The sequence below is a fragment of the Nicotiana tabacum genome, chromosome 23 (genome assembly GCF_000715075.1).
Source record: "Nicotiana tabacum cultivar K326 chromosome 23, ASM71507v2, whole genome shotgun sequence".
Lineage (NCBI taxonomy): Eukaryota > Viridiplantae > Streptophyta > Magnoliopsida > Solanales > Solanaceae > Nicotiana > Nicotiana tabacum.
Genome location: NC_134102.1, coordinates 14,891,964 through 14,904,503, shown reverse-complemented (window position 1 = coordinate 14,904,503; position 12,540 = coordinate 14,891,964). Strand labels below are relative to the sequence as shown.

Here is a 12,540-nt window from a genome sequence, read left to right as displayed (position 1 = left end):
CCATAACTTTTGAGGCGGAGTAAAAATTTACATGTAAAAATTTATTAAAATTGCAAAAATTAGTTGAGATGAACCCATAACTTTAAAATATAATGGGTTCAATGCTAAAAAAATTAAAAGTTGAACCTACAGGATTTAAATCCTGGATCCGCCTCTGAGGATAATGTGCTGGAATTTCATAATATGTTGGAATTCCTATATAATATGTTGAAAGTTTATACGCATAAGCTCCATAATCCAGCATATTATGCTGAAACTTTCCATGTGATAGAGTTCCAACATAATATGCTGAAAGTTTATACGCAGGAGCTCCATACTCTCGCATATTACGCTGGAACTTTCCGTGTTTCAATAAAATAGTAGTTATTTTTTAATGACTTTACAAACGCGGACTATTTTTCAATTAACAGTCCAAAAACTTACTAACCGGTACTATTTTCACCATAATGAGTCCTACATGGCTGCCTGAATTAATTGAGCTAGTTGATTTCGATTACCAAATAATTAAAAAAATACACACAGAAACGGTAATTTGACATTCGACTTCGTCCACATAAAAGCTTATAGAAGCAGAAACCTTAAAAGTGCAAGGGACCATCATAAGATTAGACAATTCCACAGTATGAACTTTAGAATAATGGAGAAAAAATATGGTGAAGGAATAGATGAGGACTCAATGATTTAATGGTTAAATTTCCTTTTGATCTTCAAAAGGAATAGTAGTTTAGTAAATAAAATTACGTCATGCAAAAATTAATTCTCTTGTTTTTCTTCTCTGTAGCTTTTTACCCAAAAGCAGAAAACTACTTCAACAGGAATCATAATTTTGGGTTAAAAGATATTGTTTTCAATATTCCAAAGCTTGGCGAAAGATCTATGAGTTGATCTTATAAAAGAAATCGGTATTCAACTTGGTTCATATAGAATCCTAACTATACAAGCAGAAACCTTTAAAGATTTGCTAATTCCAAGCAATATCGTTTGTGCTCGACTTTCAGCTTCAATTCACTAATAAGGAAAGCCCAATATCCATTTCTAAATAGTCGAACTGTGTTGAAATACAGATATATCTACACGTAAAGGTGCCAATCGATCGAGTGTGTGGGGGTATTTGAGCAGTTCATTTTTAAGAGCTACAACAACATCAAGGTGGTAGTGATTGCGCAACACGTTAAATGCAGCAAGCTTGCATGTCCCAGCCAAGTGAACAATCCGTTGCAGCAACTGATGAGCAAGAATTGGATACTAATAACACAGTTCTGTATCTGGAACTAGAGAGCAGGGATACTCAAGGATCCAACATCGAGCAATCTTGGGAGTATCTGCACCATAATTGTATTGTAAAAGCTACAGTTCCATTGGCGTTGCATTGCAAAAATAAATGCGAGGATGGCTAAAGAGAAAACTAGAACTTCCTATATTCCATATTGGGGGAATTCACTTAGCTCATTTTCCCTTTTTTACTTTCTTGGCGATATTTAGATATAGTATTTTGTATATCAGACTAGTGTAATTCCCACAGTATGGTATTTGGAAGTTCGAGTTCCCCATCTTGTTTTTCTCTTGCTATACAAAAACTAACCTCTCCAACTCGAGCATTAATTTTCAAAGGTACAAGATCGTCAGCTCGTGTCACCCCAATATTTACAATTGCAGTCGCAGCGCCTGCCTCGTGCGCAGCTCTGTGCAAAGCAATTTAATGGATTATTCTCCTGGTGTTGATATAAGTTACCCAAAACAGGGGGAAGTGAAAAAAAAACACCAACAGAAAGATGGATGTCATGATGCTGAAAATCAAACAGTTTTATGCTAAGAGAGAAAAGATGTTAAGTTTCCTAAACCATCAGAAATCCTTTTGAAAAGGACAAAAGAAAATAAACCAGAAAGGTCCACTCTCACAAATGGGACCCTCAGGTTACGCACCGCAATCCCAGTCGAAAACTTATGCTTGCTCTGGGACCAATTCATGAATTACGCACTTAGACAAGAACCAAATGAGCAAACAAGGTAAAACTTTTCAAGTACACCAGAGCTTTCTTTAAAAGAATGTAAGAATGAACCAATGCATTTCTTATGGGACCAATTCATGAATGACGCACTTAGACAAGAACCAATGAGCAAACAAGGTAAAACTTTCCAAGTAGACTAGAGCTTCTTTTAAAAGAATGGAAGAATGAACCAATGCATTTCTTACTTGATAAGCCGGAAAGCAGACATGGTCATCATAGATGAACCAAGTACAAGGAAGGCATCACATCCCTTTGCAGCTTCCATGGCAACATCAGCTCTAGCTTTAGGGACATTATCCCCAAAGAAGACAACCTGCAATTATACCAGATCAATGACAATACCAATATACTACTACCGGTACAGCCATAAATTTAGTGGAAAATTAATTAATCAAATAACCATTTATAAAATTGCTAGGCAAAGGTGGATTGGTGTTTTTCTTCCTTTTCTTAATGCACTTTTAGAAGTTAACTATTCCATTGACTAGATATCGTAATAAGTAGCAGAAACTTTAAACAAACTATTAAAAATAACAAGGAACTTTTAGCATTCTGGTATCCTAAAGCGCAATTGAGTTTGAAGTTTCCTAGGTGTGAACTGCAAGATCAAACCTACCTTCTAACATGCAGAGCTATAATCAGCATGGAGCAAGAATTGATATATGTTATAAGCCGGACTAACACTGGTACTACTTAACATCAATTATTTTGTGATAGTTCAAGATAACCTCTTGAAGTAGCTTCAGGGATTATTCATGTATGCTTTACAGTATCTTGAAGTTGTAGTATATATGTTTATATTAACCAATAGGAACCGTGACATAAAACAGGGGAATCGTATTATCTAACATTCATCTTATGCATCTGCATTGACATATATAATCTGGTCAGACCTGAAAACAATGATAATTTGCTTCTGCTCTCTCATACATTTGTATTTGTCTCTCCTTCACGGGCCTCTGATTTATTGTCAACCAAATAATCTCTCTATTTATATTTCTGATCCCTGCCATTCTGCTCATATTTTTAACATACAGTGGGAAGATACCATCGAATTATATCCTTAAAGATGGCGCCTTGAAACTGGCTGAACCATAAAGTTGGTAGGGAAGTTTTTACATAGTAGACTGTCAATGCAAGAGATTAACCTTTTAAATGTTGCTATAATATTTAGTTATATTATGAGCAAGTTGTAATATGGAGAGGATGTTCAGAGGTCGCCGAGGAAGGGGCAATGGTATATCAATTCCATAAGCAGTTGCTTAAATGCACATTGGGCTTCTGTCCAAACAATACCTCTCTCCAGTTATATTGAGCTGCTTCTGGGACTTCCATCTCACTTATGGAGAAATGAAGTACATTCACTGATGTTCAGCAACTGAAGCACCGTAGATGATGTATAAAGTGACAACTAAAGTTTTTCAAAAATCAACTTTTGGCAGTTGTGGGGATATCTCCTTTCTATACATATGAGTTTCATTTTAAATCAGCAGACTAATTACTTGACTTTTTCCTATTGAGATTTTTCCAATGTAAGAATGGGAAAACCATTATTATTTGAACTTCTTTCCTATGGTATTGTGTGTATAATTATTGGCACTTCTTAGAATTTTGAAATCTCTACCTATAGGCTGTTCTTGTTCTCCATGGTGCAAGGCTCGTTGTTCAATTCCAGAATATTCTTCTAACATATTCGTAATAACAAGGGAGGTTTTCATCTTATGCAATTTGCTGAAATGCTACATTCGCCTAATCAGTGGCGTATTTAGCAATAGGTTCATAAGTTCAACAAAACTCAGTGCTTCAGAACTCGTTCTATCAACATAGAACCTACATCTAAATTCTGGATTCACACTTAATTGGTTTTAGTTATATGTTTAACCTTTTTTAGTAGGAGGGTGATCACAACTTGTAGACAGTGAGGGTATACCTAGTTTAAGCTCCAGTAGAAAAAAAAACATAAAGAAAGAGAAAAGAGAGGCTGCTCCAAGTTCATACAGACTAGTGCGTCTCATATGTAGAAAAAACACTTACGTCAGGTTTGAGAACTCCTTGGCACCTCTCACAATCAGGAATGTAGAAATCCTCCTCCCAGAATTTCTCATCGATCTCAATATCCCCATCAGGCCTTTGCTTCATACCAAAGCTCTCGTCTGATCGGCTGTCATAATCCAAACTTTCGATAGCTGCTGCCCACTGCAGTACTATAACTTCTCCAATTCAGTTTATGCCAACGGACCAAAACAGTGAATAGATTATGCCCAATCAATTGAAGTATGAACAACACATATAGAAACACCTAAGAAAGCTTAGAAAACGAGCACTAAATAAGGTCTAGATTCACCAACGTGCCTTGACACATGAAACAATTAGTGGAAAAGTCATTGTGACAATGAAATCAATAACATTCTACACGCCAAAATTTGGCGGCCAAAGTATCCATCATTTTCTTTTTGCCGGGCAAGTATAAGCGGTGTTATTACAAGCCATCCCTTTGTCACTTAAAGCGAGGAAGATATGCGAAGTAAGAGGATATTGCTTCGTGGATGAGCACTTCAAACAATGACGGACAAAGTGCTCTCAACGAGAAGTGAGCAGCATTTCAAATTTCAACTTTGGGATTTGGATTTATATATTAGTTATGTTAATTTCCATATGATCACTACATTGCTAAATTCATATATGTTTGGTTCGGTAAACCATGCACTTCACTTCAAAGAGGCGCACGCTTCACTTCACACTTTTCGCTTCAAGCCCCATGGACCTTGTCTTTTTTTTGTGTGTGCTTTTTGCTTTTAACAACACCAAGTATATGAAAAGCATATCGATGTCTACAGGACTTATAGGACCTGTGCCTATTAGCATAAGTGCCCCGTGGAACAGTGCTGAAACCAATTTCGCTCTCATCTTTCATCAAGTCAAATTCACATAACTCAAATCAATAGTTAGCAAGTGATTTCAATATCGTGTATGGGCTTATATGAGCATTAGTAGATTAATAGGATAATTGAACAAAGATAACCTTAGGATTTTGAGCCTTCACTTGATCTTGAAACAGTTCTCGAGGTAGAGTAAAACCACAATTTGTACAGGCAACAATGTAGACGGTCCCATGCAATTCAAGTGGATTGCTGCCAGCCCGATGATGCAGCCTGAGAGGAAATGTAATAAGTTAGTGTTAAAAGGCTCATAAAATCAAAGATAAACGAAAAGATGAGCCAACCACCTGTCCACATTCTGTGTAATCATAAAACTTATATGGCCTGCTTTCTCAAGAGATGATAGAGCTATATGACCTGTACTAGGTTGAGCTGCAGTGAAACGTCTCCAGCCAGCATAACTCCGTGTCCAATAACGCCTTCGAGCCTTGCTTGATCGGAGAAACTCCTGCAATAGGAAACAATGAAAAATTTAATCAGAAAATATGAAATGTCTGCAGTGTAGATAAACAAGTGCAATGTGAGAAAATGTTACTTGAAGGAAGACCAAATAGAAGCTAACACTGCAAATGTAAGAGGAAACTGACAACTTTTCTCGCACCCAAGGATATGGCTTAGCAGCAAATAAATTGGGATAAAATCATGGAAGACCAAGGCTCAAATCTCAGAGTTACCCGGTACATGTGTTGGTGGGAAGTAGCACCTACCGGGTGGAATAGCTAAGAGAGCGCGTGCTGACCCAGACTGATTTTTTTTTATTTTTAAAAAAGCTGAAAACTTTTTCTAAATCCTGTCAGGAAGATGAAGAATTAAGCTTTTGAAAATCCTGTGAAGAACAGGAGGATTAAAGAAAAACTGATTTCGGAGTGATAACTGGCATATAATATGCGATGAAGCATCTTTTGACTGCACCGATTAAGTAGATGCTGACACAAGAAAGTTATAAACTACAAAAGAGTGTAAAATTTTAACTTCAGAAAATCCAGGGACAAAAAGGACAGTATGTAAAGTCGCATTTCAGTTCATGTACTATCTACTTAATTTTCTTTTGAGGCTATTGTTTTTACCAAGTCTATGATTGCACACACTGACACTCACATCTTTAGGCAAATTATGCATGCATGGATTAACTTAAGGAACAAGGAAATACATAAACTGCATGAATAAATAAGAAAAAGGAGAAGAAACAGCATTTGACAAGTCGAGGAAGGATGCTAAAAAATGTAGAGTCATTATGGCAGTGAAGAAGAATGATCAGATTTAAGGAAGGAGATGAGATCAAACTACTGTTCGGTGGTTCCTAGAATGGCTGTTTAAACAAATAGAAGAAGCCATGCTAGTTCAATAACAGATTGAGAAATTTGTGAGAGGCATCAAATAAACAGGGTAATGAGATGGGGAAGGAAATCTATCGAAAAAATCATCAGAAACTGGAAGAAGATCATGAACAGTAGAAGCTTGAAAATTCAACATATTACTTAGCCAGATAAAAAAAAATTAAACAGTTTGAAGGATGGTTGCTCCAAATTTTTTATTCTTTGGGCATAAGTTGGATTTATTTTTTATCCTTTTCGGTTTCACAAGAACAACAACAACAACAACAACAAAAAACCCAGTGAAATCCCACAAGTGGGGTTTGGGGAGGGTAAAGTTTATGCAGACCTTACCCCTACCTTATGACGATAGAGAGACTATTTCTGGAAGACCCTCGGCTCAAGAGAAGTGATTTCGGTTTCACGAGAAAAAAGATGAAATGCATAGAATTACAATAAGATAGGTTGAAAGGGAGGAGCGCTGCTACATGAATATTATGCTAAAGTCATGTTCAATAAAAAATATTACAATATAGGAGTGAATATTGGGGATCCAAAGGCCTCTAATGAAGTATATGTAAGGTTAGATGATCTGTTTTTTGTAGGAAAAAATATCTCATTACCAAGTAGATTGCCAGTTCCCTTCCAGTTCAATTAATGCAATTCTTTAATTGAAAACTTCTTGTCCTCTAGCAACTCCTTATAACTCTAGTAGACAAATCTCTTTTGCAAGAAAAAGTATATGCATACATGTTTAGAGAAGACCAAAACCTAAATTCATGTAGGATTTGTTGTGGAGAAGATATATATATATATAGAACTAAACACAGTAGAATTTATTGCCTGATCATGCTAAATTATTTTCAAGCTTTTCGAGCAAACATATTATATGCACAGCTTCTCTTTTGCAACTGCAGCCGCTTTTTTTCTACCTTCAGGATCAGACTGTTGCATTTTTTCCCTCTGTAAGTTATGGGAGAAATGGTATTTATGACGCCAAAAATAACACTTTAATGAAACCAAGAATCACAGCACATGCCTTTAGATCACCTGATGGGTAATTGGTTTGAAACCAGTACTATATGCTCCATTTGGGCTGCCAAGAAAAGAGGGAAAAGCATTACCAGTTGCTAAATTATAAGTATTACTTAACTAACCATACAAATAAGTTCGAGCCCCAATATAAAATCTCGAAGCAGCACAAAGCTGTAATACCAAAATTCCCCACTCCATCTTTAACCTCAATCAAGACGTACCACCCTATAAAAACAGGCCAAGAGTGCAGACAAAACAGAATAAATAAATTTATGTTTCACAATACTTTAATGCATTGTTTCGAACAGGATATCTAGCCTGCACTTTCAGAATTAATCCTTACTTCATGCAATTTAGCTAAATGCTCAACACCGGAAAAATTGGCTTTTTAATATTCATATCAATCTGGATGTGTCTTTTGTTCTTCTCTTTAATGAAGCACCAGAGGAGTCGTTCAGATATGATGATAACCAAGACAGTAAAACATTTTATGAAATCACTCAAAGCAATCAGAGCCTCAAAACCCAAGCCGGAGATCATAATGACAAAGAAAATCAATTTAAAGTATTACTGCACCAAATAGCATACAAACTAAAGATCGAAAACTTTCTTCTCTTTAGAGCAAAATGTGACTCCTTTTAAAGAGATGTAACTCAGATAGCATAAGAGTAAAGCATTGACAACTTTATTTTCTTTTCAGTAAATGTGTTCCCTTTTTAAAAAAATGTAACTCAGATGACCAACTTCAGAGAATGATCAAACTTTCAAGCACATTGCGCCTGCTCATCTAATTATTGACTAACCTCCTGTAATCCGGAATTCCACTCTCTGTGCTCATGCCAGCTCCCGTCAATACAACAAGCTTGGTACTACAAAAACAATTGGAATAAAACTCGCCAGCAATTGATTTGGTGTAATAGATGTTATCTTTTGCAGTAGAAAACACATCAGAAAGAAAGTATTTTAAAACTCATGTGCAGCTAAAGGGACACCCAAGTTGACCTAGGATAATCAAGTATTCTCCAGCACAATAAAAGTAGCTAAACATCCACTTTTTGTACTTATAATCCGTGTCACACCTCCTTTTTTCGAAGATAGGGGTTTTTTACAATTAAAGTGACATTATTCGAAATAAGATTATTTATTTAATTCGAATCGCCACTTGGAATAATTATGATGGTGTCCCAAGTCACCGGTTTATTTTAAAATCCCAAATCGAGGAAATTGACTCTACTTATGGTCCGCGAACACAGAAGACCGGCTAAGGAATTCTGTTAACCCGGGAGAAGGTGTGAGGCACTACCGAGTTCCGTGGTTTTAGTTTTAGCACGGTCGCTTGACAATTAATATTTGGCTTAATTATCTAATATTATTGCGTGTTTATGAACCTTTTATGCATTGCTGCTTTTATACCGCTTTTATTTATTTTGAGCCATTTTCAGTATTTATGGAATTTATTTGAACAAGTCGCGATGTCGCGCACTTGTTGTTTTTGTACATATTGCAAATCACGTCACGTGAAACGTACCCGCGATTTACAACATGTTTATTTTATTACTTCTAAGTTGTAGGTCGAGTCACGCGAACGTGCAATTCGAATTTGGAGTTGCGTATCACGGCTATGCCACGGGAATCATACCCATAGCCATGATAATTTATTTTATTAATCGCGCCTAAAGCAAACTACGATTGTTCATGAATAATTTTCCTAAACTACTTGAGATTTGTTGTGAGGCTAAGAATTTATGAAATCATTAGGGAAGAGATGGTATGAATTGATTATCAACCTTATTGAAGATACGGTATTGGAACTTATCAATTATGTACTAAAGACTTGCTAATTATTTTTATTTTTTAACCATAGAAGACAATTCTTAGTAGGGCAACTTTGAACAATCATACAACAACATCCAATTAACACGAAATCAACCAGCAGAATATCCTTAATTTGACAAATCACAATGGCCTACCTAGATAACATATAGACTTGACCAAACCAAACTAAAACAGAATAGTGCTCACATGATTAATGGAGCTTACCTTAAAATCAAATCAATAAATATCATGCCAACAAACTGAATTTATGAGTATCTATATCAATGTAGTCTAGCAATAAGTGAAATGTGACTCTATTCCAACAAATAAGCAAATCAAGAGTAAGGGATCGTGTAGCTAAACGAGACCAAAATGCTAAAACATGAATATGCTGTGATATTTTTACACCTTTGAACAAATCATCTTAGTGAATATGAACACCAATCAAATAGTAAACACATCAATAAAATCAGCCAAGTGAAACTCAAATATTCTGTAAAGGAAAGGAATGGACCTTTAGAGGCTGAAATATTTTAGATATAAGAACTTCTTGGGATGTCGAGTACAAGAACATCCGGCAACAACGATTTGAACAGAACAAAAAACTAAAACAGGGGCCTTCAAACCGAGCAGAACTAATCGGCACCTCGAAAGCGACCTTGGCTAATCCTCAATTGCTGGAGCTATTTTGGAATTGGTGTTTTTTGTGAGAAAGGGCTGCTTTAATAGCATTTTTCAGGTGATTTATTGTTTTTAAGGAGGGATTTTGGAAGCTGCTTTTAGCTGCTTTTTGTGGGAGTTTAATGGAGTTTTGTAGCTAAAGTTGGGGTTTTTTCGGGTCTGTTGCAGTGGCGGATTTGGTGCGTTTTTGCTGGATTTTCGTTGGGTTTGAGCTCCTGTTTTGGACTGATTTTCACTGGAGTTTGGTGAAGGATTTGAGCTCGTTTTGGGGCTACTTGGTTATGGGATTTGAGCTGGAGTTTTCAGGTTACTCCCATGGCCAGAAATGGACCTTTAGTGGTGGTTTTGAGGGGGTGAAGCTGCTGTCTTTTGAGGGAGATAGAGGTGTTTTCATTTATAATGTGAGTGAGAGTGTGAATTGGAAAGCAAAAATAAAAAGTGTGTGAGCATGTGAGTGACGTGAGTGGAGGGAATATTTTGAGTAAGACAAAGTTCGTTACTAAATTTATATCCATTTGTGCCAAAAAGTGCTTTTTTTTCTTCTTTTTTTTCTTTTAAAAGGATAATAAATAAAAGGAAAATTAATATTCTTACATACTCAATATTTATTTGTTTAGAACCTCTAACTTAGAAAATACACTAAAGTAATAACCTACAAAAAGTGAAACAAAAGCTAAAATCAAGATTAAACTTTAAAACTATTTAAATACTAAAAAAACAGTAAATAATCAATTATGATAAAAAATTAAGTGCTCAAAATCCCCCCCCAAAAAACGAGAAGTACAATTCCTACCTCCTATCAAAGAATTCATACAAACTGTCCACATCTTTCATGCTAGGGGGATCCGAATAAGGAACCTTCTTTTTGTGACTCAAAAAATTCGATGGGGAATTATCTTTACAATCTGATGAGATCTTTGGAAATGTTATTCTTGCTGTTGTTTGCACAAACTTAACATATCCCTCAAAGGGAATGAACTTTTTTACTCCACTAAACCATTTCCTCATTGGGATATTCAAATGATTAGCTGTAAACAAGAAAACAAATTGTTAGAAAATCAGAGCCAGCTAATCAAGTTAGTACAATATATATTACAAACTTGCTATTCCTGAACAAAGACTTACCTGCCAAATCTAAGCCCAGCAAATCTCTTTTATTCTTTAAGCCCTGCCCATTCAGTTCACACACATTATCACCATAGTTTTATTAGAAAACAGCATCAGCAGCAACAACAACAACGCATCCATCCCAACCAAGTTCCGGTCGGTTATATGAATCCTCACTAACCACGTTACTCCATTTAAACTCGTCTCATTCCAATACTAGGCAAATAAAAAGTAATAAAGTTTTATATATTTTCTTTTTGCACCCAAGGATGTAGCTTAGTGGTCAATTAAGTGGGTGGAGAATTATGAAGTCTCGCAGGTTAGTTCTTCTCATCTGTCTAAGCTTTAGTGGACAAAGTTAGCTGGTGTACCCGATGGAATTAGTCGAGGTGCGCCCAAGCTAGAATAACACCGTTATCAAAAAGAAAAAATTGAAGTTCTGTATATTTTCTAAACATATAAATCTCTGGAAGGTTATAACTCTATAAGTATCACCAAACATTAATCATGTTAAAGGCAACCACAATAAAGAATATTTGGTCCTAACATCAGATAAAATTAGCTACTGATATTAACAAACTGTGCTGGAATTTTAGCATCATCAAGGATAATTGGAATTACCGGAAAATAAGATAAAACATAAATTTCACGAAAATGACATAGAGATTTGGGAATGAAGATTATAATAACTTACAGAAATTGAGGGTTCGCAACAAAGTCGAAGAGACATGGACATGGATATGGCCAATTCGAACAATTTGTGTTTGAGATGTGCTCTCAGTCTCAAGTCCCTTTTTTTAGCTCACGTTCGAACATTGAGCGTATTGTCTTCCACGTAGCACAACTCTCCACCGCTCAGAACTGAAATTAAGTGAGGTTTTCAATAGCTTCTTTGCAACATGTTTTGACGGTTGTTTTGTATTGCATCCGATTGTTATTTTGATTGTTAATTAAATTTAATTATATCGTATCGATAAATATATCGTTACGTAACGATAAAATGTGTCACTTTATATAACGATCGATTTGGTATGGTCACGTCGTTACCTTATTTTTTTTCTCAATCTCACCCTTCATTATTATTAAATAATTTTATTTTATCATTTACCCTACCTTTTTATATACCGTATTATAATTTTTTTTTATAATATTACAAGTTTATTCTTCATATTGCTGGTTGTGATATTATAAAACGACGTCAAATGGCACAATATATCCAAATATTATATTTATCAAACGATACAGTACAATACAATACAATACGATACGATACATTACCAAACGATACGTAACAACCATCTAAACAATGCATTAGTAGTGTACCAAAGGGAGGTACCAAATTAGCTTTTGGATCCATTTGATTTTTTGTGTCTTAATTTAAGTGGGACAAATAAAGAAAGTAGAGAGTTGTGACTTGTGATCTTAATAAATTAAAAGAAGTATACAATGTGTTTAGAAATTAGCATTTGAATATTGTGGTGTTAGATACGACAGGTGAGATGTTAGAATAAAATAATTATTACATATAAAAATTAATATTTTTAACACACTAAAAGGCAACGTAAGACATAAAAATAAAAACAAAATTTTATATTATTTTCCAGAAACCTAATTATATTGATTTGTAGTACTTTTTATGTA

The 12,540-nt window shown here is 35.3% G+C and overlaps 1 protein-coding gene across 1 annotated transcript; it reads right to left on the bottom strand.

The window, feature by feature from the left end:
- Positions 1–862: 862 nt before the first annotated feature.
- LOC107776829 (NAD-dependent protein deacylase SRT2) lies at positions 863–11,819 on the bottom strand. Its single transcript, XM_016596767.2, has 11 exons — positions 11,594–11,819; positions 10,918–10,960; positions 10,586–10,820; positions 8,100–8,165; positions 7,312–7,357; positions 5,236–5,396; positions 5,032–5,161; positions 4,044–4,205; positions 2,195–2,322; positions 1,583–1,682; positions 863–1,322 (listed from the first exon to the last, which is right to left on the bottom strand). Exons 1-11 carry the CDS (start codon positions 11,633–11,635, stop codon positions 1,272–1,274), a joined length of 1,164 nt encoding a protein of 387 aa, XP_016452253.2. The 5' UTR covers positions 11,636–11,819; the 3' UTR covers positions 863–1,271.
- Positions 11,820–12,540: the final 721 nt, after the last annotated feature.

Coding starts and splice junctions, on each gene's coding strand:
- LOC107776829 (XM_016596767.2), bottom strand. CDS start 11,635: ATGTCCATGTCTCTTCGACTTTGTTGCGAACCCTCAATTTCT. Junction 10,821..10,917: donor GCTGGGCTTAGATTTGGCAG/GTAAGTCTTTGT, acceptor TCTTGTTTACAG/CTAATCATTTGAATATCCCA. Junction 2,323..4,043: donor AAGGAGTTCTCAAACCTGAC/GTAAGTGTTTTT, acceptor GTATAATTGCAG/GTTGTCTTCTTTGGGGATAA.